General features: G+C 40.0%; 1 protein-coding gene across 5 annotated transcripts; it reads right to left on the bottom strand.

Moving 5' to 3' along the window:
* Positions 1 to 101: 101 nt before the first annotated feature.
* Serbp1 (SERPINE1 mRNA binding protein 1) lies at positions 102 to 14284 on the bottom strand. 5 transcript variants are annotated; one of them, XM_020182437.2, is made up of 8 exons: positions 13853 to 14284; positions 10346 to 10496; positions 9659 to 9799; positions 9470 to 9559; positions 8822 to 8941; positions 3562 to 3739; positions 1446 to 1619; positions 102 to 514 (listed from the first exon to the last, which is right to left on the bottom strand). In XM_020182437.2, exons 1-8 carry the CDS (start codon positions 14163 to 14165, stop codon positions 458 to 460), a joined length of 1224 nt encoding a protein of 407 aa, XP_020038026.1. In that variant the 5' UTR covers positions 14166 to 14284; the 3' UTR covers positions 102 to 457. The 5 variants fall into 5 exon arrangements, with proteins under 5 accessions (XP_020038026.1, XP_020038028.1, XP_020038027.1 ...); XM_020182439.2 differs by having other exon boundaries at positions 8822 to 8896; XM_020182438.2 differs by having other exon boundaries at positions 9470 to 9541.
* Positions 14285 to 27952: the final 13668 nt, after the last annotated feature.

Genomic DNA, 27952 nt, shown 5'->3' with positions numbered 1-27952 from the left:
AAAGCTGGTATTAAAACCAGTATTATGCCCAATATTTAAAACCGGTCTGTAGTTACGGAACATCTAAATCCTTAATCAAAAAACACAAATGAAGTGAAAGCTTTAAACTGGTACACACTGTTCACACCTATATTTCAAGTTTGGAAATGCATATTTGCAAGCAGCAATACAAAAGTATTCATGAAGAATGCATAATCTCTGAAAATTATGAAAACATCCCTGCTACCAATACATTTCTAAATACAAAACTGACTACCATATTGGTTACTTCTGTGTAGCGAGAGAAGTTCATTTTCAAAACAGATAAAATTCAGTCTTTAGGTGTGAATGGTATGAATGACAGTCTTTTTTTTTTTTTTTTTTTTTAAATTTCTTGGTCATCTGGGATCCTTAAGCATGCAAAAAGCTTAGAACAGTAGGGTCCAGAAAGGAACCAGGGTTGTTTTATGGCATCCAGTTAAGCCAGAGCTGGGAATGCCTCTGGGTCATCCACGTCAGGAGCAGAAGCACTTGACTGGAAAAGAAACAAACCAGAATTAACCACAACTCTCCAATCTTGAAAATACACTGCCAGTGTCTACATTTAAACACAGAACTCTAAAAAGCTTTCAAGTTGAAATATATTAAAGCTTTTACTTAAAAGGCAAAATTATGAATCAGAGTACAAGTATTTGCAATGAAACGTCCTTAATTTCTGTTAGGACCTATGAAACTGAAAGTATTATTTTTCTTTTTCTTTTCCCCACAGTACTAGAGACAGCTACCACTGAGCTCTGTCCCCAGCCCTTGGTTTTTTATTTTGAGCCAAGGTCTTGCTATGTAGCCCAGGCCAGCCTCAAACTTGGGATCCTCCTACTTCCTGTTTCTGCACCCCAAGTATGGAGATTACATGTGTACACCACCATGCCCGGCTTCTTCCCCTGTAAAAACACACAAGTGGATTCACATGGGACATGTGGAGTCTTCAGTTGTTTAGTATTCATATAGTTTTCCCACTTAATTAATATCATAAAGATGAAAGCAGGCTAAGAAACCAATGAATTATTTTAGTAGCATATTCATCAATGATAGAAGAGTCTAACTAGTAAGGGGTAGTGGTGCACACTTGTAATCCCAGCATTTAGAAGGCTAAGGCAGCCAGGAGGACTGCAGGTTTGAGGTCAACCTGGGCTACATATTGAGTCCATATCTAAAACAATCAGACAAGGAAACAAACACCAACAAAGCCCCCATGGATACCAGCTCTCCCAGAAGAGTTTAGTAGGAAATTAAAAACAAACTGTCTTTAACTATGTGTCATATAATGGTTAATGGACACATTTAATGAATGGTGTAATGGACATCTACCTTTTCAACTCTTATGTCCCCAAAACACCCAGGCAGTCAGTGATTTATCAGAAAGGTCCTTGCATTATTTAAAAGGGGAAAAAGAAGTCTTAAATTACCTTGTCAGTCCTACTGCCACGGTTTGGACGTCCACCACGCCCACGGCCACCTCGTCCTCCCCTGCCACCACGTCCTGGGCGGCCTAGGTCTCCAAAATTGATCTCCAGCTGAGATGTTATATCATTAGCTGGCTTCCGGAAATGATGGTCCATAACAGAATCTTCAGCATGAGCCTAAAAATGTTAATTGAAGGTCACTGGGTAATTAATAGGAAAGCAATACTGTCTCTAAATAATGAACTTTCAATAAAACAAAACAAGCAGGTGCCAGTGGCCCAACCTGTAATCCTAGCTACTCTGGATGCGGAGATCAGGAAGATCACAGTTTGAAACCAGCCCTGTGCAAACAGTTCTCAACTCCCCATCTGGGGGGAACCCATCATAAAAAAGGGCTGGTGGAGTGGCTCAAGTTGTAAAACAAACCCCAACTATCCAATCTATACTTTTTGTGAATGAATATATACACCATCACTATAGGTAATGTTAGCTTTGGATTCAGCTACACTGCTCTTGAAGTAGGAACTCTCTTCCCTTCCTGTATCTCTAATTTCTTTGAGCTGCAGGTGATATTGGCAGTTCTTGATCAAAGGTACATAATCAATCCAACTAACTTGGTCCCTGTTCTAGACCTAGTGAATGGCCATTTTTAGCAGTGAAATCTGTAGAGTACATCTTAAATATGCCCTTCAGATTAGGATTCCAAATATGAACCCCTGAAAAAGACTTTTACAGAGGACACACAAGGTTTCTACTATTGATGTTGACACATTAACAAACAAAAACCTTAAGTATTCTAATGAAACAAAATGATTTTTTTCTACAAGACCACATTTAAGATAATGTCCTCATTTACTATTTTTATGAGGTACATGTTAAAACATCCCTTATGGGGTGGGCCATAGTGACTAACTCTTATAATTCCAGCTACTCAGAAGGACTGCAGTTTGAGGACAGCCCACACAACAAACTTGAAAGACCCCATCTCAACCATAAGTCAGTTGTAGTGGTAATGCCCATAATTCCAGCTATGAAGGAAGCTATAGGTAGGGTGATCCCCTTCTGAAACCAGCCCCAGGCAAAAACTCACAACTCTACTTGAAAAATAACTTGTGCTGAGGGTGTGGCACAAGTGGTAGAGTGCCTGCCTGGCAAGCCTGAGGCCCCGAGTTCAAACCCAAATACTCTATCCCCCACCCTCAAACTCATTTCTTCTCTGAATGTAGAAAAATCATCCTCTGTTTTATAACATCTCCCACATTTGTCTCAGGCACTTTTATGTTTAGTAAACTAAAATGCAGTGTTCTTACTGAGGGTTGGGATGTAGGTAGAACTCAGTGGCAGAACACATGCTTAGCATGCTTGACACCAACTTCAATCTCAGCACCAAAGTAAGTAACATCTTACTGAATCTATTTATTACAGAATGCCTTCCTAACATTTAACTTAACTTTACCTTAGCATAGTAGGATTTATACCCTGAATTTCTGCCACAGACCTATTCATGACATGAATAGATGTATACTCAGAAGGTCAAAAGAAGGTGGTAGAAAAGAATTTAGCACAGGAAATAATGTAGTTCGATTTGGCTAAGCTCTCCTACTGCACAAACCTTAACAGGATACAACATTGGGACATTCCTTTAAGAAGATGCCACAAGGCTTAAGTAGAAGCCACCAATGTGCCTTTCTGTGGTATTTTCATTAATTTCCAGGTTTCCCAAATAAAGGAAAGTTTTGTCATTTGGTCTTTATAAGGCAATATTCTTCAGTAAAGAATACTAACACTTAGTGAAGTCCCTACCAATACATATGGTGTAGGCAGACAGTATTAAAAGGTGACTACTATATAAAGTTCCTTGTTTTTAGGCTAAAATATGAAAATGCCACATTTCAACTTAATACAGCAGTCTTCTAATGATTCCCAGTTAGGTAAGATTTCAAAAAACTTTAACTTCAAAAAAGAAAAATGCAATTAGTTTTCCTTTTAGAGCAAGTTAGTTGCCACAAATAAAAAGGTTTTGTTTCATAGAGTATTATCCATAAAATCTAAGCAAAAATCGTAAGCACGATTCAAGTCAGATCTGAACACATTCAAATACCACGTATCTTAACTTTACCTCTTCGCTCTTTGATTTATGAAGAACAAATCCCTTCTTCCACTGCCCATCAGCACCTTCATTTGGTTTTCTGATATTAAATTCCACTTTTGCCCGGTCTTTATTTTGAATAGCCTTCCACTCATCCAAAGTCATCTCTTTTGGACCCTCTTCCTTAACCTCTTCAACTTCATTCTCCCTGTGAAAAGATGTTTAAATTTTATACTAAATGTCTAGCATTAATTTATATGAAAATATTTCAAACTTACAAGGAAACTAATCCTGCCTGATCAGTAATCTTTTAGAAAGATTACCCAAAGACAGTAGTATCCTAGTTTTCTGTATAACCCAATGCTAACATGCAATATGGTAGAGTTCAGGAGTTCAGTGCTATTCATCAGTGAGAAAAAGGATAACCTAGGAATAGACAATTTACCTTCTCAGACAATCACTCATCATTAACAAGATTTTGAACTGGCCTTACTAATCCTTTATATATTTCTTTGAAACGATACTTTAGTTTGTTTTGTCTTTTTCTGGTGGTACTAGGGTTTGAACTCAGGGACTCTAAACTCTCATGTGATTAACATCCTCAGACTATCTTCTCCTAAAATACACTTTTATTTTCTGTAATTCTCTCATAGCATATAACTCATAACATATATGAAGGCCCATGGCCTAGACAGGATGCCTGGTGAGCCACCAGGTTTCATAGGGTACAACATAAAAGAACAACCCTTGAACTTCATCAACTAGCATATTAAGACAAAGTAAAAAAATTTAAACAAGCTAAATTTCCACAAATCCTAAAATCTATATACTCCAACTTTCAGGTCAACCTGTATGGGCCATAGTTTCCCTACTAACACACTGTTTCACTAACCAAAACAGTATTTCCAAATGTAATTCTCAGATTGTAACTACTTTAGTTACACTTGCCCCCCTTTTACAGAAATAAACCACAGGCCTAGGAATCCATTGTTTTAGTCTAATCTCAATTTCCAATTGTCACCAAACATGTCATTTGCTATTTTGGGAGTACTGCTTCTTTCCAAAGATAGCAAACCATTTAGTTAGCCTCAGTGTTCAAGTATCTCCAATCCTACCTTAAAACTTCCAAGAGCAAGTTTACACTGGGTATTGAGTCTAACTTTGTCAGCTTACAGATAAGAAAACTAAGGATCTAAAAACAGCCCTAGTGACTTATCAATTATGACACAGCCAAGATTAGCACTAATACCTTTGATCACATCAGGAAGCCAAGACACCCATTTTTAAGACTGCTTTAAAGGTTAAATAAGAAACTATATTGAAGCTCTGGAAACTAAGCTGTGCTTCTTAAAATTTATACTTCCACATACAAGCTAAAATACTATGCCTCCTCTACTAAAGAGTAAGAGTAGAGGCTGCTCTGACATGATATCATTACCCATTATCCCCAATTTTATTCCTTGGTCCTGAGTTGAGGATGTGCCTCCAGTATTCTGTCAGTGTATCATTTCCTTTTGGTAAACAATTGTAATTTTTGCAGATCACTCTGAAAGATTCAAACACAGGTCCTTTAATAAAGGAACAGTTGTGCTGAGCACTGTGGGGGTTAAACTTCATTTAATTAAACTTGATTTAATTCAATCACACTTTTATTGTTTACTACACAAAATTTTAACTCCACAGTTTCATATAAATGTTTCTATTATCCCAAATACAAATCATCATCTAACACCATGTACTCTCATCTATTCCCTCCAACAGCAAATCATCTTCCCTTATGCCAACAAGCCCAGGGAATATGATACGCTCTCTCATCATTAATAGTAGTTCACTGTAAGAAAAATTCTTCCTGGAGAAAAGGGTAAGTTTAGAAAGAGGATACCCCTCTCCAATTAATTCATAGGTGGTCTAGTTGAGAATCACTGTCCTTTATAAAAAGACACGTGGACTTATGGAATAGGACAGAAAACCCAGAAATAAATCCATGTATTTCACAGCTAACTGATTTGACAAAGACACCAAGAACATACATTGGGTAAAGGGTAGTCTCTGCAATAGTGCTGGGAATACTGGATATTCCTATGCAAGAGAATAAAACTAGATCCGTATCTTTCACTGCATAGAAAAATCAACTCATTATGGATCAAAGAACCAATGGAAAAAATGCTTTAGGGAATTGGTCTAGACAGAGCTTTTTGGGATATAACCCCAAAAGCAAAGGCACAGAAGCAAAAATTGATAAAGGGATTACAACTAAAAAGCTCCTGCACAGCAAAGGAAAACAACAGTCAAGAGACAGCCTACAAAACGAGAAAATGTTTGCAAACCATTCATCTGACAATAGAGAATATAAGGAACTCATAAACAGCTCAACAGCAAAAAATCCAAATGCTCTGATTAAAAGAGGTAAATGATCCAAACACACATTTCTCAAAGACATGCAAGCCAAAAAGTGTGTAAAAAAAAAAAAAAAAGTTCAGTATCACAAAAAACCCACAACGAGGAGGTTATCATCTCGCCCTAGTCAGAATGGCTACTATCAAAAAGACAGAAAATAATAAATGCTGGTGGTGATGCAGAGAAGGTAGAGCTCTCATACACTACTGTAAATAAATTAGAATGTAAATAAATTAGTACCACCACAATGAAAAAGAGTATGGAAGTTCCTCAAAAGCAAACAACAAAAAACCCTAGAAATAGAACTACGACAGGATCCAGCAATCCCGCTACTGAGGCATATAGCAAAAGGAAATTAAATCAGTATTTTAATGGAATACATGCACCCCTATATTTACTGCAGGACTAGTCACAATAACGCAAGATATAGAATCAACCAATGTGTCCATCAACCAGATGGATAAAGAAAATGTAGTATACACACACACTGGAGTATTAGTCAGACATAAAGAGAATGAAATTCTGGGGATTTTTTTTCCAGCAACAACTTTGATGGAAGTGGATTTGATGGAAGTGGAGGATATTATGTAACAAATCAGAAATCATAAAACATTATATCTGTGAAGATAGAGGATGTAAGACTATGTACTAAAAGCTATTTGAAAAATGGGGGGATGGAGATAAAGGGATAAGGGGTTGAACTGACAAAGTAAAGTATACTCACAGCAGGGATACACTGAGAAACCCCTTTGAACATCAACTCAGGTATTAATAACAAGAGACAGGACTATAAAATAGGTATAGTGTGTGGGCGCAGGGATGGGGGGGGTACGGACTTGTGGGAGGGGCAGAGTGAATAAAAGAGATCAAGGTGAGGCCATATGGTTGATAGGGTTCATTTACTTATACAAAAAAAATCAAAGAAACCTCTCGCAATTGCTTTAAGTGAGGTGGGAAAGATGGTGGGGCAAGCTAACCAATGTACAATGTAAGCCTATTTGGAACTGTCAAAATGAATCCCCCACATACAACAAAAAAACATGCTCAGAAAAACAAATTACCGCATGGTTCTCACTTTTATGTCTCTAAGCAAAAGTTAAAAGTTGATCTCATAGAGTAGAATAATGGTTGTAAGTATAGAAAGGGGCTGGGAAAATAGCTCAAGTGGTTAAGAGCACCTGCCTAGCTAGCAAGGATGAGGCCATGAGTTCAAACCCCAGCACCGCATAAAGAAAAAAGTCTTGAAAGTGTGTGGGGATCCAGAGAGATGGAGAGGGGATGGCTTACAGGTGTAATTGAATGGAAGGAATAACTTTTAATGTTTGATAGCACAATAAGGTAACTAGGAAAGACAAGAGTTAATTATGTACTTCAAAATAGCTGGTACAGAGAATTTTGAATCTTCCCACTACAAAGAAATGGTGAATGTTTCAGGTAATAGATATATTATCCTGATCTAATCACTACATTATATACATATATAGAAATACTACAGCATCCCATAAATATGTACAATTATTATCTATCAATTAAAAAAGATCACAGCCCTAAATAATATCTAATCCAAGAACTTAACTATAAACTGACTGACACATACTTTATTTTTTGTAGTACTGGGGGTTGAATTCAGGACCTTTTGCTTGCTAGGCAGGTGTTTACCACTTGAGTCACTCTGCCAACCCTTTTTTCACTGACTATTTTTGATAGGGTCTTGTTTTACACCAAATTAGCCTGGACCGAAATCCTATTTGTGCCTTGTCCCTGCAGCTATATAACAGGTAACATGTGTGCCACCATGCCCCACTAATTGAGATGGGGTCTACTGAGCTTTTTGCTCAGGCTAGTCTTCAATGATAATCCTCCCGACTTTGTAAGTAGCTAGGATTACAGGTTTGAACCACCATACCTGGTCTGACAGGCGTTAACACTTTTGCTTTCGTGCATACAAACTTCAAGTATGCATTAAATTATTTCTACCATCCTAAGTTTAAGTTAAAACTCTCACCTTTCAAAAACTGAAAACTTCAAAACCAAGCCCTTGACCTAGACTGACAAAATAAACATTAAGAAAGCTACTGAATAATATTATCTTGCTCTCCTCATTCAAAACAAGACAATAACGCTATTCCAAGTTATACGTTAAAGGATAAAAACTTAAGAGATGGAACTAATTTTAAGTTGTGTCCTAGAGCTGGGGGCATGGCTCTAGTTTTAATCAATATAATTGTAAAACACAAAACTACTTTGGGCTATGAGTTCTGAATACAACAAATATCTTTTATGCCAACAATTTGGTCTCATTTTTAGAACCTCCAACTTCACCTTCTAGTTTCCACCTATTCAATATCTCAGGACTTAACAGCCTTTTTTGGTTAGTTGCTTTTTGAGACAGGAACTCACTGTTCAGCCCACAGTGGCCTGGAACTCTCAAATCTCCTGCTTCAGCCTCGAGAGCTGGGATTAGAAGTGTGGGCAATCTTGCACAACTGTGAACAGCTTACTGGAATTACTCGCTACAACCTTTGTATCAACTTGAATTAGTTAGGTCAAATCTATGGCACCTTACTCCTATTCTCCATCCTGAGGTTACAGCAAGCCACTTTTGTAATTAGGCTTAACAGGTTTTACTAAAGTATCTGTATTTCTTAATATGTATTTCTAATATGTCAGGGATGGTGGTACATGCCTGTAATCCCAGCACTCAGGAGACTGAGGCAAGAAGACTTTGTATCTGAGGTCAGCCTCAGCTACGCAGCAAGCCTGCCTCAAACAAAACAAAAAACTCTCTCCTGTCAAAGAGCCGTTAAGTAACAGCACTGAATCTATTATCTTATTGGTAAAAACCCAAACTGATTTCAATGTTGGAACAATACTCCTCATATATGCCACTTACTTATTTTCAGTATCTGCCACAGGATGTTCTTCACCTTCAGGTGTTTCCTCAGTCACATTTGATTGATCCAAGTCACTGCAATTATAAGATATTTGTTTCTGAATGTATTTTGGGGACTCTCTAAGGAAAGAAAGAAAAAGAAAGGCATCTAGGTCCATTTACATGTAGCTGAAGTGTTCCTCATATAAAAATAAAAATTTCATGTTCTTTAAACATTTCTACTAAATTTACTCCCCACTAGATCTCTAAGAGAAAACAAAATAAATTATGGTTTAAGTTAGTTCATATACTTTTAAAACAAAATTTCATTGGCTTACCAAATTTTATAGGGACTACAATGCAATAGCTAGAATAGGTTTATTGAAGACACAAATCAGAATATCCAAATAAATTCAATGTGGAGTCTCAGGAAAAGCTGTATTTATCCGTATGACAAAAATAACACATGTCCTTAACTATAGAAAAACTGGTCATTTGATACATGATCACCCAAACCTATCCCATAAAATACTATCTTATAAAATATCTCTGCAATGAGAGCATCTATTATTGTCTCAGGACAAAACTTAAGAACGGGTAAGCCTCTAAATAAGTTATAGACGCAATTTTATCCAAAGTAATTAACTTAAAAAAAATCAGAATACCAACGTTAATTCATCTTTGACAGTTCCCCAGTTGTGGGATCCGCTACCTCCACGTTTGTCTTCATGCTTCAGGCCGCTGTAATGTGAAAAAGAACTAACAAAACTGAGTTAACATAATACTCTTTAGTTCTAGATTTTCAAATTTTATTAAACATAAAAATCTAAAAGTAAAATAACCAATATTAAGACTTACGATCTATCACTTCCACTATGCCTGTCAAATTCACGTTTGCCACGAGAATCAAATCCATCTCCTCGGCCCATTCCACGTCCACGGCCTCCTCGACCCCTTCCAAGACCACCACGGCCTCGAATAGGTCGGTCAATAATTGGTCTACAATACAAATTTAAAAATTTTACCTCCAAGGCTTACAGAAAAATAGGTGAAATCCATTCAAAGACTTGAAAATATAGAACATGTTCTGGCTTATAACCCTATGGCTAAATACGTGTTTTAGAAAATTCAAGTCTATAGGAATTAACCCACCTCTCCGAAACAAATTATCTTGGCATTCTTTGCAACATTACCACCAATGCATATACTTTTTCATCACTATTGTCCAATAATACTGCTGTTTATCAAAACACTTAAAATTTAAATAAACACATCTAGCCTACACGGAGAGTAGCTTGCTACAAGCAATTAACCAGTAGTATTGTCCTTTTAACTGAACATCTGGGGAGAGCAAGGAAAAGAAATAGGCTATCAATTCAACTGAAGTGTACATTACAAAAGATGTAACAATGCACACTCACCGTTTCTAGTATTCAGCCACATTGCCACTTGGCAATTATACCCAACTTACAGCTTCATGTTAAGATGCAACTACAAAGCTGCAAACATGAAGACAAAACATGAAGAAACCTTTTTAGAACTTACTTATCAACTGAAAATTCGCCTCCTTCACCCTTTTCTTCAAGTGGCTTTTCAAATCTTCTTTCACGAGGTGGTCGCCTTTCTGGTCTTCTATCAATTATTTTCCCTTCACCCTGAAGTTGTTGATCAGGTCTTCTTCCAACACGCCTTATTCCTAAGAATGAATAAGCCAGGATAACACATCACTTTTATAATACAAGGTTTTGGCCTAGACTAATTAAAAGGCAAACACTGGTCATCTCTAATATATTTAAAAAAAAAAGGCAAATTCTTATTCAACAGCAAATTTGTTCGAAACTTCTACTTATTTTGCCAAGTTACCCATCCCCATGTGTCCCCAGGTGTGGACATTTGGACAGCCATTATTCCTGTTAGATTTCAAGATGTCACAGTGTCTTTATGGACCCTCTAGACAGGTGAGGGTCATGCTATGTTACTGTACAAAATCTGAAGAAAAAAATTTCTTGAAGAGACTCCTAATTCTATGAAATCACCAATCTGAAAGGGAAAAAAAAGTATTTAATTTAGGACTATTAGAGACCACACTGTTTAAAATAGCTACTTAAGCAGGGTGTGGTAGCCCATGCCTATAATCCCCACACTTGGGAGACTAACTAGAAGGAACTTGAGGCCAGACAGATTGTCTCTACAAAAAAAAAAGGAAAAAGAAAAGCTGTAGAAGTACTATCTTCCTCTTATATGTAATAAACTACATATTGTACACATCTATATGCACTCCCACAATTTTCAAAAAATAGCATTATATAGTCATTAGAAAACAGTTATTAGTATGAAGAGGGTCTTGCCCTTACCATGTATCTTGTTTTCAAAGAATTTTTAAAAACCACAGACACAAAAAGACCCTCTTTTAGCAGCATGCAATAAGGAGGATACAGGTGTAGCTCAGAGTCAGTTACGTGTTAGCAGGCACAAGGCCCTAGGTTGAACACCAACACAGAGAAGACAGTAGTGGCACTAAGTGACAGGTAAAGTATTTACTGATTTTCACACCTTTATTACTTTTTTCCTGATAATGAAGAGATCCCAAAAGAGAATTAATATGAATTACTATTAGCCTTAAGGACAGATTGATAGTTAAACACATGAATAAGATTTCAGGTATACTGGAATTCCCAAACCAGTTTCTTTACAAAGCAATGTGCAGCTGAGAAATTGGTTTTATAAGATCTTACATATTTCACTGTTTCTAAAAAAGATGGAACACCATCAAGACACACCCAATTGTTCAGATGCCTATTAATTGCAGCTAAAACAGTAAATATGAATCTCTTTAATGAAACCTTAAGGTTTTATTCCCTGTAAAATCTCAGGACAGACCACAAATACATCAAGGCATTTAAATAAACTTCATCAGAGGTAGTGTATTGAGGTGGAGCCACGTGACCAGTCTTTATGACATCCAAGCCAAACACACCCAATGAACAATGGCTTGCTTCCCCACTCAATATTTAACATTAGGCCTACAGAATGTAAAAACTTATTATACTCATCATGGAGCTGGGGTGGTAGAGCACTTGGCTAGCATGCAGGATGCTTGGTTCCACATCAGAACCACAAAATATAAACTTGTCTAATGAAAACCATTGATATTTTTTAAAATGCAAGGTTCTTTTGATGTACTTACCTGTATATGCAAGCTAATTACGCCAGATTCTAGATTTTATCTGAGTGTAATCTGTTTTACACTCAGTCAACTCTCAAGTTCTTCAAATGGCCAGAGACAAGCTACAAAATTCTTAAGACAGTATTTAACATCTAGAGCATGTCTAGCACTGTGCCAGGAACTGTTATCAAAAGCACAGAACACATCATTAGGGTAACAATCCTGCTCTCTATAAAGGGTAGGGACTTTTGTTTATAAATGTATTACCTCCCAAAACATTTAACAGTGACTGACAGGTAGTAGGATTTGAAAATGGGTATTTTTCATTTAACATTTCTCCTGTACTTATAAGCTTGTATTTTAAGGACTGGGGATATAGCTGAGAGGTAGAGCGTTTGCCTAGCATGTGCAAGGACCTGGGTTCAATTCCCCAGAAGTTCTATGATACTAAAGAAAGTGGTGAGACAGTTTTCCCAAGCAATCAACGACTAAGTAAATGACAAATTTAAATCCTACTTATAAATTTATGAAATAACTCCCTGTATTTATAACTTAACAGTGCTAACTTCCAGTTTAGAGTATTTCATTGATGGGCTTCATGATGAAAACAACTGAAGTGTTTAAACCATGGCCCATGCTTTAAATATTTAAAACGAGTGAACACATCCAGCTCGTAGATCTTAGATTTGTTCTTTAGACTCAGCTTACCCGCTTTCTTGGAATTCGTGCAATCAAGGAGGTAAATTTCTGTCCTCTAGTTTAAATAAGTGCACCAGGCAGTGTTCCTTAACACAGGAGTATTTGCATTCAATCGCGGCGGATTGCCATAAAGCTAAACTGACTGAATAGATACTTGGCCTACGTGATGCATGCATGCTTTCTAACACTCCAGCTATGCTCTCCCCTCCGAAGCTATGTGTTAACACAAGAATTCGTGTTTTATTTACCACCTAGTTCTGGGATTTTCATTCCAATTCTCACAAAAGATATCTAAAAAACGAAACAAAAAAAAAAATCCTTACACCAAAACCTAGCACAAACTAACTCCTTTCTGGAGCACGTGGCTGTAGAACTAATTTCAACTTTCAACCTCCAATGGCAATCTTAAAGCTTGAGGTCCCGCAATTCCTCACTGTTGACCAACGCGCGCGTTCACATTCCCAGTTGTTCTGGCTTTTTTTTCACCCACGGCAAACTAGGGAAGAGTCAGAACGCAGCCGTGCGAGCTGCCTGCCCGGGGAGGAACTCCTAACTGCCATGCTTCACGCACATGGTGGGGACGCGAGCGGTGACAGCCTCGCACTCAGCGCACCCACGAGGCCACACGCCATCGAGGGTCTAGGGCAGGACGGGACGGCGACACGGAGTGAGCTGCCACACCGGCCCTGGCTCGCCACTCCCGCGTCCGTCCCAAGCCGAATCCTCCGCCCCTTGGGGCCGGCGAGTTTGCCCCAACACCCACGAGTCGGGGGTCGCGGGGACAATGAGGACACATGTGGCGTCCCGAGCAGACGCTCTCTCCACCCCGGGGCGCCCGGCACTCAGAAGCAGCTCAAGTGCAAACTCCGAGCCCCGCTTCTCGCTAGGGCGCCCCGCGCCATCGTGGGACAAGATGGCAGAGCCCGAGCCCGCAGCGACAACAGCTCGGCCGGGAAGAAGCTGGGGGCCCGGGGCCCTCCGCCACCCCGGGAAGCTGCACAAGGCGGCGCCGCCGCGGGTCCGGCGGGAAGGGCAGGCTCCGCGCACCCCGCGCCTTCGCGGGACCCGGCTTTTGTCGCGTGGGGACAACGTGAGAGGAGATCGGGCAAAGTTCCCCGCCGACCCTCGGAACTCCCCTCGCCCCTCCCGCCATCCCCGGTCTTCCCCGCCTTCGAGCCCGGCTCTACCTTCTTTCTTGAGCGCCACGGGCGGCTGTGTCTCCTCTTTCTTGTCAGCCACGCCAACACTGGGGGGCAGTGGGTTCTTGCGGTCTTTCTGGGACTCTTTACGCAGCTGTTTGCCTGCCGCGCTGGAGTTGGTTTGGGCCGCGGCTTGAGCTGCGCTCTTGGCCCCAGGCCCCCCAACGCCGCCCCCGCCGGCTTCTTTTTTCTTGTTCTCCGCTGCCTTCAGCACCTCAAAGGGGTCCGATTCGTCGTCAAATAACTGGTCGAATCGGTTGGTGACTACGCAGCCGAAGCCTTCCTGTAGGTGCCCAGGCATGATGGTGGCTCGGCGGCGCGTTCCTCCACGGATTGCAGCGGGCCGCGCCGAGCCAAGAGCGCCTGCTTCAGCTCTTCCCACAAGATGGCCGGGCCGAGAGAGGGGGGCCGTCTTCTCTTCCGGCGCCAAGCACACATCCGGGAGCGGCCGGCGCCGCACAGCATCATGGGGTCTGTAGGCTAGAGCCGTTCGTCCGGAGGCGATTCTCCGCGGTAGGACTACAATTTCCACAACGCACCTCGCGACAACTCTTCGCGCGCGCCCGAGAGGCGGGATCTCAGGGATCGCTTGAAGCGTGCAGGCTGAAGGAGGGGAAGCGTGGTGGTGGGCGGAGTCCTGCCACCTGCTCTTGTCACCCTTAAGCTAGCTAGGTCTTTCGCTACCCTGAAAACAGGAAAACGTGACGGCATCTTTAGCTCACGAAAGTGCTCTGTGTCTTTGGTTTCACTCACCCCGCCTCCGGCGCAGGGCTAACTTTCTCCCCCCTCTCGGGGAGAGTCAAGGTGACTCCCAGACCTCGCTAGTGGAGACTTTAAACTTCCGGGGGGTGGGGGTGAGGTGCCGCACCGGCCTCCCGTGGGCTGCGGCCGCCGGCTTGCCAGTCCTGAGCTGCTCGGGCGGGAACGGGGTGGCCCTCCATAACGTGCCCAGCCTCTTCTGTCTGCGAGGCGGAACACGAGGCGCCCTGTGGCGGGGACGTGAACCTGGTGGCAGAAGTAAGGGGGACGACCAGTGGAACTGTCACATGGAGGGTCACGGGCTTTCCCGGGCATCGCTTCCCGCGCCGTTAAGAGCTGTTTACTCCTGACGGCGGCACTAGACGCCGGGCGAACCTCCAAAAGTCGGCGTTCCTAGAAACGCCTTCCAGAATCAATCCAATTAATTATCCTTCGGTATCCGGCTAGCCAAAGCTCAGATGGCTGTGCTGTCGGTAAGATGTGCCCCAGAAATAGTATTTTAAAGTTTCTTGAGCTGATGTGTGAGGGGAGGAAAGTGCACCGGGAATTAATTTAATAAAAACATCATCGTTGAGACTGTAAATCCCATTAAGTCTGTACAGTGTCAACGCATCTTCAAGCACATTTGATAACGCTGTTTACGTACAATCTTTTAACCGTTTTTCCATCGTCACAAAATACAATAGAAAGTGCATCCCTCAAGTGGCAGATGCTAGGAATACTTTAATCTCAGCGTTTTGTTAGGTAAATAGTTTCCCCTTTTCGCAGGTGATGGAACCATTGCAAAGGTGAGGTGACTTACCAAGTTCACACTTCTGTTAAGTGCTAGTGTCAGGAATTAAATCTAACACCACTATGAGATTGTGGACATCATCTCTGTAATCCAATGTCTGCCCTGATAGAAGTTGGACAGCTATTTAATTTCCAATAGCCAGTAAGATTTTACATTGCTGCGTGTCCATTAGGGCGTATAATGTGGGTGAAGGTAACATCAAGTACTGAGCATATTTTTTGTCTTAGTAAGGAAAATAGCAAGCAATTATATTGTAGGAATGTAGCAGCAAGCATCCTGATTTTCTTGTTTTTCAGACCTGCCCAACTCCTCAAAGTCACTGACTTCCCTCTTGTCTCCATCCTCCCCACATTGTCCCACCAACGCCCCCTCCATCTTACCCTGGGCCCTGGCTCTTGTGGCTACTAACAAGACAAGAGACAAGGACCTCTTTCCCATGCTCTCCCCACACTTTGGAAATAGCTCAGGTACACTTTGGAAGGTCACACTTTCAACAAAGCCTTTCTCTTTACCAAGGGTTGTTACTATCTGCAGCTCTGAGACATTTTTACCTCTTTTTGATCACTGTCACAATAACAATATTAGTAGTTAATACTTTACTACATGGTTAGTACACTTTATATGTGTGATCTCATTTAATCCTGACATCAACTTTGTAAGAAAAATATTCCTGTGTTAAGGTAGAGAAATTGAAGCACAAGAAAATTGAGGAATTTACTTGCCCAGACCACACTGGGGAGTGGAGAGAGCCTTTCCATAGTCATTTTTCTCCTCTGGTGCAATCACTATTTTCCCAAACATCACAACCACCACAGATTGTTACAGTAAGAAACTGTGAAGATAAACCACATATTCAGGAACTGAATGACCAGGAATTTATGAAATTGACTTATAATCTTCAGAGAATTTATCTGCTAAGACAATTTTAAAATGTTAGAAATAAACATTTGGGAAAAGGGAAGAGTCTTATAAGAACTTTCAAATTCCTTCTCTCCTTTCCTTCACGTCTAGAAATCTGGTTAATCCAGAAGTATTTTTTGTTTTTTTTTTTCCTTTTAATTTGTACTCTTCTTTATTTTTTATGATTTTGTTAGCATATAATAGTTATACAGGGGGATACATTGTGATATTTATATATGTGCTTAAAATATATCTTAGTTGGATTTACTCCCTCCAATCCAGAAAAGTTTTAAAGCCTATTTTTAAAATATACAAATAAAAGTTCAAGATGGTGAGCCTTTTACATCTTTCACTCAGTGATTGAGGTATTACTATTTTGTAACTATTCTCACTAACATTTATTTAAGAAATTAAAAGTCTCTGGGGCTGGGAAGGTAGCTCAGTGGTAGAATACTTGCTTAGTATGCAAGAGGTTGTGTGTTCAAGGCACAGCATTACACACACAATTATGCCCTTCTTTTTGGAGGGGGGACTATATTGGGGTTTGAACTCAGGACTTGCACCTGCTAGGTAAGTGCTCTGCCACTTGAGCCACACCCCCAGCCCAAATATAGTCTTTTCCCAATAGGAAAATAATTGGTGGACTAATCCTCACATGAGGAGAAGAGGAGACTTCTCTCATTCAAGTTCTGAAGTCTTATTCAAATTCAAGACATGATTTGTAAAGCAACAAGTTTGTTATAAGCCTAAAATATCAGCTCTGTAGCAATACTTGAATCACATGTGTTCTTTGAAAAATACTAATGAAAACTTCCGTCTTAATCTGTAGCAAGCCTATCTAAAGAGTATTCCAGCAATAAATGCCAAAACTACCCAAATACCGTGACTAGGTATCCAGTATAATTAATGTTAGCAAAACTAAGAAGCAGAATATTATATCTCCTTTCAGTTTAGTATTAGGACAGTAATACTCAGTTCTCAGTTACATTGCACAATCTTGTTCACCCATTTCTTAATTCCAATACCTGGTTAAATGTTACTAGAAGTAATAACTAACAATAGTTACAGTCTCAGCATTTGCTGTGTTCTGGACACTGTGCTAAGGATCTCACATGCCTTATTTCCTGAATTCTCAGACCTGCATTATGAAAATAATAGCACTAACACCGTTACCTGCATGTTACAGATAGAGAAACTGACAAACAAATTCATATTGGATGAGAATTTGGGCAGTCTGATCTTACGGCCTGGGCACCCAACTACTGTACACAGTACAGAAAAAGCCTTTCATCCTAAATGCCATTTCACATAGCAAAATAAAACTGTTATTCTTTTAAAACACTTTGGGGGTATTAGAGGCAGGCATCACACAAAAATAAAAAAGACTCTGATATTTGGAGGTGTTCTTAACATATAAGGCACTTATAAAAACAATAAAAATGGTTCTTGGAAAGGGCAAATCCTCTCTGCCTGAGGTTGGAATGCTATGTATAATATTGCAGGACTGGGCTCTTGCTAAAGTTAGAACATCAGTGCTAAAAATAGAAATATTTCATGCCCTATTGCACTACCTCAAATTTACTTTGAAGGGTAAGCTTGATTTTAAACTTGTTCCTTTCCCCCCACCCCCAACATCATGCCCTTTTCAAAGACAAAAACAAAAAAAATAGAAAAGCAGCTTTATTGAGGTAAAATTCATCTAATGTGTACTGTTCAGTAGTTTTTAGTATATTCACAGAGTTGTACAACCGTCACAACTATCTAATCTTAGAACATTTTTATCATCCCCCCAAAAATCCATATCCATTAGCAGTCATTCCTCATTCCCTCCACCCCCAGCCTTAGGCAACCACTAATGTACTTACTTTTTCATGTATTTGTCTATTCTGCAGGTTTCATATAAATAGAATCATGCAATGTGTGGCCTGTTGTGGCTGACTTCTTTCTGTTATAATGTTTTCAAGGTTCATGAATATAGCATAAATCAGTATTTTATTTCTTCTTATGACTGAATGCTATTTCATTGCATGAACAGACTACATTTTATTTATCCATTCATCAGTTGATGGAAATTTGGGTATTTACCCTTTTTGTCTGTTATGAATAATGCTGTGATGAATATAGGTTTACAGGTTTTGTGTGAATATATGTATTCAGTTCTCTTTGATATATATTGGGAATGGAATTGCTGGGTCCTATGTTAACTCTATGTTTCACATTTTGAGGAACTGCCAAACTATTTTCCAAAAAAGCCACACCATTTGACAATCCCACCAACAATTTTAAAGGTTCTTATTTTTTCCTATCCTTGCCATTACTTCTTAGTCTCTGTCTTTTTTTTTTTTTTTTTTGTGGTATTGGGGCTTGAACACAGGGCCTTCACCTTGAGCCACTCCACCAGCCCTACTTTTGTGAAGGGTTTTTCGGGATAGGGTCTTGCGAACTATTTGCCTGGGGAGGCTTTGAATGGTGATCCTCCTGATCTCTGCCTCCTGAGTAGCTAGGTTATAGGTGTGAGCCACTGGCACTCAGCTTCTCTTTCTTTTTCATTCCAGCCATCCAGATAGGTGTGAAGTGGTACCTCATTGTGGTTTGGATTTTCATTTCCCTAACGGCTAATTATATTGAGCATCTTTTCATGTACTATTTGCCCCTTTGACATGTTCTTTGAAGAAATGTCTATTCAGATTCTTAGCCTTCTTAAACTGCTATTTTTCTCTTTTTTTATTATTGTGTTTTAAGAGTGCTTCATATATTCTAGATATATGTCTCTTATCAGATTTATGATTTACAAATATTTCCTCCCATTCTATGAGTTGACTTTTCACTTACTTTTCTCTTATTGTTTCTTTTACATAAAGTTTTCTTTTATTAAAAGATAAGGGCTGGGGGCATGGCTCAAGTCGTAGAGCACATGTCTAGCAAGTGCAAGGCTCTGAGTTCAAACTCCAATACCACCAAAAGATGATTCACTCAGGTGGGCTCTGGTGGCTTACACCTGTAATCCTAACTACGTGGGAGACTGAGATCAGGAAGATCACAGTTCAAGGCCAGGCCAGGGAAGTAGTTCAAGAGACCCCCCCCCCATCTCCAAAATAACCAGGGAAAAATGGACTGGAGGTGTGCCTCAAGTAGTAGAGTACCTGCTTTGCAAGCATGAAGTCCTGAGTTCAAACCCCAGTCCCACCAAAAAAAAAAAAAAAAAGAAAAGAAAAGATGATTCACAAAAAATAAGATCACTTATAAAATCCCTTATCTGTAGACTACATTCTGTATGAAAACTGAATATTTTAAGTATTTAGAATTCTATTCTTACATCTTACGGGACACTTCATGAATTTGTGTGTCATCCTTGTACAGGGGCCATGCTAAACTCTGCATTAATTCCTCTTTTAGTAAATGTGCTGTCTTTTCATTTTTTAATGGTATCCTTTCAGCATAAAATTTTTAACTTGATGTGATCTTTATGATGAAGTATTATTTATCTCTTTCCTCACTTGTGCTTCTGCTATCATATCTTAAAAGCCTTGGACTAGCCCAGGTTTACTAAGATTTACTTCTATGTTTTGCTCTAAAATTTTATGTCACAGGGTGGTGTTGCGTATCTGCAATCCCAGCACTCAGGAGGTGAATGCAAGAAGATTGAGATGCAGTCCAGCTTGGGCTATACAGTGAATGAGACCCTGTCTCAAAAAGCCAAGGGGTAGAGATGTAGTTCAGTAGTAGAGTGCTTGCCTAACACGTGGAAGGCCTTGAGTTTGATTCCCAGCACTGCAAAAAAAAAAAAAAAACAAAAACCCAAAACAAAACAAAAAATTTACATGCTTTTTTATAGTTGTAGGTGTTATAGTTAAGACTATAATCTATTTTAAATTCATTTTTGTGTTCAGTGATTCTTCTTTAAGTTAATTTCAGGTATGTGAAACCCAAAAGAAAGACTTTAGGAGAGAAATAAAAAGATATTATTCATCTTGTTCTTTTAAAAATAGTTTAATATGGACATTATAATAAATGTCAAGTTTTTTATTTTAAATATATTCAATGGCATTCTGAGTGTATAAATATAAACCACTTTGAAAATAGGTAATATAGTCACACTGCTGTTTACCCATTCTGATAGTTGTTTCACTCAACAGCTATTTATTGAACATGTACTGTGTGCTGATCATTGTTCTGACCTCTGCAGATTCTGCTTGTGAACAAGTAAGGCCCTTGCTTTCATGGAGTTCACATGCTGGCAGAAAGAAACAAGGTGTAAATAAGTAACTAAATACATCAGTAAGATCTTTTTCCCAGAGTGGTAAGTATTATGCAGTTGTAATGTGAGGAGCAAAGGTTTTAGACAATTTGGCCAGAAAGCCCTCTGAGCTGAGGCCTGAAGCAGAAGAAACCAGCCAGGCCTGAAGCAGAAGAAACCAGCCTTGCAAAGATTTGAAGAAAAAGCAGGGGAAAAAAAAAAGACAAACCCAAACAACACCAAAAACCCCAAAGAAACAAAACAAAATAAAAGCAGTAAGCAAGAGAGCATGAAATAGGATGAAGCTTACAAGTTCCAAGATAAAAACCAGAAATCTCTTCATGTCTCTATCCAGGTGATCATGATGAGGCTGGAGTGGGGGGAGGGGAGGTGAGCCGGAAGTCAGATCCTGTGGTGAACACGGAGGTACTTGAGTCTGTGTGTGCTTTCACGTTGCTTCTAGATTTACTTTTAAAGAAGAATCCTTTAGCTAACATAATAAAGTTTTAAATTTAAACCAGGAAACTATAATGTAATCCAAATATTCATTTATTATTTTAAAAGGCCAGATCGATAAGTTCTTGAAGCTCTAATCTGAGATCTTAAGTAATAGGAGGGCAAAGTCATTCCTACCTCACCCAATGGGAGCTCAAAGATTGTTTTGTTTTTAACTATCTAAGGTGGGAGTTCTCTCTCCATACCCTTTTTTTGGCATCTGTGAAGTGAATTAGAAGCAATGACACTAAACAAAAACTCACAGAAACCATTTGAATGCTGATGCCATTGAGAGCAGGTCCAGGTGATGTCCCTAGAACTGACAAATTGAGAGCAATAGTCAATTTTAAGCACAATACAGTCATAGTAAGCACCTTATAAATGGTAGCTGTTATCTCAATCGCTGGCTAGAATCTCTTAGATTTCTCTGCTTTCAGAGAAAACAAAAGGTAAGGGTAAATGAGATAGAGACTTCATGACTATCTTTCAGACTGGAGATTAACTGTGGAAGCATAGGAGCAAATCATGTGTGGGCAGAGCTCTCAGGCAGAGTAGAGGTACAGAAGTGAGGGTTATAAGGGCTCACTGCCCACCACCAACACTAGGAGTCTCTCCCTTGGGAGCCAATTCTGTAGAAACCAGATTTAAGTTTATTAAGGGTAGTCCTTTGTAAATTTTAACCCTTTTTTCATAGAAATTACATGCCAAATTTGTGCACATTTCCAGGGTGACAATTACTGTTACCAGCTCATCAGAAGAATCTTAAGAGCAAATCTACAGGGAGAGAAAGTAGGTTAAGACAGGTGTGATGATGCATGCCTATAATCCCAGCACTTGGAGGCTGAGGGAGAAGGATCATGAGTTTAAGGCCAGCCTGGGCTAAATAGGGGAACCCTGTCTCAAAACAAGAGCAACAACAAAAGTAGATTAGTGTTTGTCTAGGGCTGGGGAGGGGCAGTGGAGAAGCATGGCCAATGACTGCTAATGGGTATCTGGTTTCTTTTAGAGGTGATGAAAATGTTCTAAAATTAGGTCATGGTGATAGTTGCACAACTCTGAATGCATAAAAATATTGAATTGCAACTCTAATGTGTGAGTTGTGTGGCATGTGAATTCTGTCTTGATAAAAAACATTTTTTTAAACAAAAGCACCTAATACATTCAGAAAAACTAAGAACCACCTGCTATCTGGCATGAATCTCTGATCATATCTTATTGTCTAATCTCCTAATACTTCCTATGTGTCAGGCTCTACATTATGTACTATATATATAGAATTAACCATAACTGAAAGAGGACTATTGTCCACACTAAGTATAACACCAACAAATGATAGAGACTGGATTTGAAGTCAATTGCACCGAGCCCCAATAACTCCATTCTTTCAATTGTACTGTTAATATGGCAGATCCCCCCCCAATGCCCATCCACTCTGTTTAGCTATGGGGGCCCTTGGTTCTATGGTTTCACTTCTGCAGTTTCAGTCTGAAAATATTAAATGGAGCATTCCAGAAGTAGATTGGGCATGGTGTTCACACATGTAGTCTCAGCCACTTAGGAGGCAGAGGTAGAAGATTTGAGGTTCAAGGCCAGCCCAGGCAAAAGTCAGTATGACCTCATCTCAAAACGAAAGCAAGTGAGGCATGATGGGCAGGTCTGTAATCCTAGCTACTCAGGAGGCCAAAGTCAGAGGATCAAGGTCTAGGCTGTCCCAGGCGAAAGTGTGAGGCCCTATCTGAACAAACAAATAATTGGGGCTATGACTCGAGCGGTAGAGTGTTTACCTACCAGATCTGAGGCCTTCACACACACACACACACACACACACACACACAGAGTCCAGAAATTTTATTTTTTTCTTTTTTTTAAATTTCTCTCTCTCTCTCTCTCTCTTTCTGTTTTGTAGTGCTGGAAATTGAACCCAGGACTTTGTTCATAGTAGGCAAGCACTCTGCCACTGAGCTACATTCCCAGCCCCCATAAGTTTTAAATTACATGCTGTCTTGACTAATATGATAAAATCTCCTGCCATCTTGCTTTGTCCCACTCAAGATATAAATCATCCCTTTATTCAGGGTATCCATGCTGTATATGCTACCTGTCTGTTGGTTGCTTAGCAGTTCTCTTAGCTATCAGATCAACTATTGCAGTACTGCAATGACTGTATGTAGGGTTTAGTACTGTTTAAGGTTTCAGTTATCCACTGAGGGTCTTGGAAGGTATGTTCCTTGATCAGGGAGGATTGTCATACTTTTGACATTGTTCTATCAAAATATTCCTAATGGCTAGAAGGATACAACTTTTGAAAACAATATAGGTTATCATTGTCCTTTCATCCTGCTCTAACCACGGATTTCCAAATTCTTTATGTCCCATGGGGAAGCATCCAGGCAGGACATGCAGGTGTAGTAGGGAAGGTAATGGAGAGGCGTTACAAAAGGCCATGGTGAACCAAGTGGGAGCCAAAAGCAGAGAGAGGGTCTTTTTCTTTCCAACTGCTTTTAAAAACACTATGCTAACCTATGGGAAGGGCAGAAACTGGTGATTCCTAACCAGCAATAATCGATGAGTAGAGAGGGGCATGGGTGGTCCCTGGGCCAGGTGGAGGTGGTTTGAGTTGTCCCCAGGCCAGAGTGTGAATAACCTACACACATTTGCAATTGGAAAGCAGGTTAAGAGAAAGAGAAGAATGTTCAACCTGAAATACAATATTAAGTCACATATGTTCTAAGAGCCCTGAACTTTCCCTAGGTCTAGCCTGCCTCAATTGCATTCCAATAATTCTTCTTTGTCTTATCTCCCAAATATCTCCTGTGCTCCATCTTTGCACTCTAACTCAGGCCTTCATTTCTCACCAGGAGTATTGCTGTAACTGGAACCCTGCCTTCAGGTCTCATCTGGCTGGGCTTCTGTGATCACATCATTCCTAGAGGTAAAGCTTTGCATGGGTCCTATTACGTATAAGGAAGGATAAACTCCAAAATCTTTTGCCAAGTACCTGAAGGCCTGTGATGACTGGTGCTATTTTCTTTCCAACTTCCTCATTTTCTTTCTACCTGTGCCTCATATACCCTGTCCCTCAAGTCATCCAAGCCACTCTTCCCCTTCCTCCTTCTGCATGTAACCCATGCCCAGGTCCCAGGCCTGTTACATACCTTACAACATTTTCTGTTCTAGAAATTCATTTGCAAATTCCTTCTCTAGTAGGCCTCACCTTGAGTTCACTTTTATGATGTGTTCCCAGCTGTAATACTTACCAGACTGCATTGTCATTATTTTTCTCTCCATCTCTTCTAGAAGTTTGTAAATATTTGCAGTGGGAGTGTTTTGTTTAGCTGTTATACTCCCAGTGCCTTAGCACATGAAAATATCTGTTGAAAAAATGAAGGTGCCTTGTATTTCTCACTAGACTATGAAAGTCCTTTTCTTCCAGGGCCTGGTATAGTTCTTTTTCCTAAATATCTGTTTGATGATACCTCAGCATTTACTCCATGCCAGGCACTATTTTAAGTATTTCATATGGATATAAAATTCATAACAGCTGGGTCCTTGTGGCTCACACCTGTAATCCTAGCTACTCAAAAGGCAGAGAACAGGAGGATCAAGGTTTGACATCAGCCCCAGGCAAATAGTTTCTGAACTCTATCTTGAAAAAAACTCATTTCACACATACAAAAGGGCTGGCAGAGTGGCTCAAGTGGTAAGAGCACCTGCCTTGCAAGTGTGAGGCTCCGAATTCAAACCCCAATGCTGCTCCCCACAAAAAAACCTCAAAAACCCACAAACCTCATAATAACTATATGAGTGTTAATATTAACCCATTTTACATATGGAGCCTGAGACACAGAAAGGTTAAGTAATCAGTTGTATGACCTTGAACAAGTGACTGTGTCAAAGCCACAATTCAAAATTCTGGTTCTTAATACTCCTACCACAATACCGTGGTGCCTGTCAAATGAGGGAATTAATAAATAGAAATCTGTGCAATTTCTATAGGAGTAGAACCCCTGAGCCTATTTAAAGAAGGACAGAAGATGCATTTGGAACTGCAGTGTACTTGATATCTCATAGGAAAGATGTGATAGGTTTCCTTGGAAATGGTTAAGATATTATGAGACCTTGGGTGATTTTACAGTGTAGGAATTATGGAGTTAGCTGATTGTTCTGGGAGGTGGCAGAGTCTGGTCTGCATACAGAGGCTGTGCAAACTTGGCTGTCCTGAGCTGCTAAGGGGTAAAGACTTTCCAATCAAACCATCACTTCAGAACCATGTGACCAGGGATATAGATCTGAATGTCTCTAAGCCTTGGTTTCCTTATCTGTAATTATTAGGGCCATAAGTTTTCAATAAGTTAACACATTTATAACTTATAATAGTGCAGAGCATGTAGTTAAGTGTTCAAAAAAAAAAAAGAAGGAAAATGTTTTTCTCTTGGTCGGGGGCGGGGGCCGGGGTGGGGGGGTGGAGAGTACCACAACCAATAGATCATATCAGTGGTTTGTAAATATCTGCCAGGACCTTTTCCAAATGAATAATGGAAGGCAAGCTTAAGCCACTCCTGCTATTTTTCAGCAAGCTTGGGAATTCAGTTAGGAAACAGTAAAAGGAAATGTTGGAAACGCCACACAAACAACCAACTGCCTTAGGAATTCTCCACAGATCATTAAAAGGCTCCTGACCATATAGTTTTGCTTCTAGAATACCTCTTTTTTGAAGAATTTAAATAGCTTTTAAAATTAGAACCTTTCTAGCTCAAGGGCATTCTGAATTCTGTGAATAATTTTAAGGGCCTTGGTTGCTCCCTTCTTTTTTCTCTCTTTCCCCTCCAGCTATAAACTTTCCCCCACAAACAACTTTCTAAAATGCACTAGTAAAGTCCCTGAGTTCCTTTTTGTTTATTTTGGGAGGAAATGGCTAAGAATGAAAGTAAAAGAAAACAGAGAAATACTCAGTCCTCTTGGCTGCCAGCCAGGAAAAATGCCAAATGTCAGAGGCCTTACTGAAAACTACCCAGCCACATGCTGGAAGGACTGGCCACCACAACACAACCCTGCGGGCACAACCGCCTGAAAATAGGATGGCTTTATCCTCCCCAACAAGGTCCTTCAAGCAGACTTTTTGTCAAATATTAGGGCCTTAAGGTTCAAATCAGCCACTTAAGAGCCTACAGTCTCAGGTCACATGCAAAGGACTCAGAAATATGAATGCTTTCATCTGTCTGAGAGGCTATATTAAGTACAGGCCCTTGAGCCAGACAGATCTCAGTTTGGATTCTAGTCTACTTATCACCTTGGTGATTTTACACACATTTCTTATACTCACCAAGCTACTGTTTTCCTTCCTTTCTTTCTTCCTTTCTTCCTTCCATCCTTCCTCCCTCCCTCCCTCCCTCCCTCCCTCCCTTCCTTCCTTCCTTCCTTCCTTCCTTCCTTCCTTCCTTCCTTCCTTCCTCCTTCCTTCCTTTCTTTCAATAGTGGGGGTTGAGCTTGGGGCCCCACACTTACTAGGCAGGCCACTTGAGCCACACCCCCAGCCCTACCAAACTACTATTTCTTGTCTTTAATTATTTATTTTGCAGTCAGGCAAATGTTCTACCACTGAGCCTCATCCCTAGCCCATAGTTTTTTACTTTAAAAGGGAACTTTAAAACAGTCCCCACCTCATACACAGGGTTGTGTTGACAACTAAAATTTCCTTGGCTAGGGTGTAGCTCAGTGATAGAGCACTTGCCTGTCATGCACAAACATTCTGGATTTGATGTTCAGAAAAGAAAAAAAAAGGCTCCTAACATGATGAGTACCCTGCTCAATAAATGTTAGTTTCCACTACTACTAGTGTTGTCGGCCCTCAAAATCTTTAGGCAAAAGCCAGCAACTTCTCCTATAGTTTCTCTCTCTCTCTCTCTCTCTCTTTTTGGCTGTACTGGGCTTTGAACTCAGGGCCTCACCTTGCTAAGCAGGTGATCTACCACTTGAGCCTCCTATTGTTTCTAGTACAAAAGTTTCTGGACTATGATGAGGTTGTTTCCATTATGTCTACAACAGTAAGCCACCCCAGGGAATGTGGGTAGGTTTTCAGGGGAAAGGAAAAGTCACTCCTTAACAGCAAATAACTAAATTGAAGATGGTGCTATTAATAAAGTGCCTATCATCTTCTGAGTGCCTAATACATTATCCCACTTAATCATCACCGTAGCCTCTAAAGAACTAGCATTATTCCTATTTTATCAATAAAGAGACTGTGGCTCTCAGAACCTAACCTACTCAGGAAGTAGTGCAGGTGGGACTTATTCCTAGGATTATCAAACTCCAAACCTTCTTCTCTCGGAGTTTTGGAGATAAAATCTTGGAAATTTTTTTTCTCAACATGAACCTGTGGCAGAGAGCCCAAAAAGTAATTTCTCTCAGTGGCCTGTAACTCCACCTGGAAACCAGAGTCCTTCTGAAGCACATTTCTTATAGGCACATACTTGATTTGAAGAGATTCTGAGTGAGACTTATTTTTAATCATACCAGAAAGAAGCCAATAGACAAGGCTAATGCCTTAAAGCTGTCTTATCTATCCGCATATGGTAATGAATTCCTTCTGATTGGGCAGAGCTTGTACAGAGGTCTGTAAGGCCCACAGCATCCAATCAAAGCAAGGATGTACTCCAAATAGCCCTGTGACAGAAAGCGTTTTCCAAAGATGAAAACAGTAATGCTCATCCCACACGCTCTTCTGCAATGTGATCTTGCAAGTCCCTCATCAAGAGGTGGAGTCTATAAATAAGTGAGGTAATACATAGGTTAGTTAGCTGAATTTAGCCACACCCCAATGTTTATCTATTTCAAAACAACATATTTTACCCAACAAATGCTACAAATTTTATTTGTTAATTAAGAGAAGAAGGTGGAGTCTACT

The sequence above is a fragment of the Castor canadensis genome, chromosome 7 (assembly GCF_047511655.1).
Source record: "Castor canadensis chromosome 7, mCasCan1.hap1v2, whole genome shotgun sequence".
In the NCBI taxonomy this organism is placed as follows: domain Eukaryota; kingdom Metazoa; phylum Chordata; class Mammalia; order Rodentia; family Castoridae; genus Castor; species Castor canadensis.
Note: the sequence above shows the minus strand (reverse complement) of the source record. Positions and strands in the feature narration are given on the sequence as shown.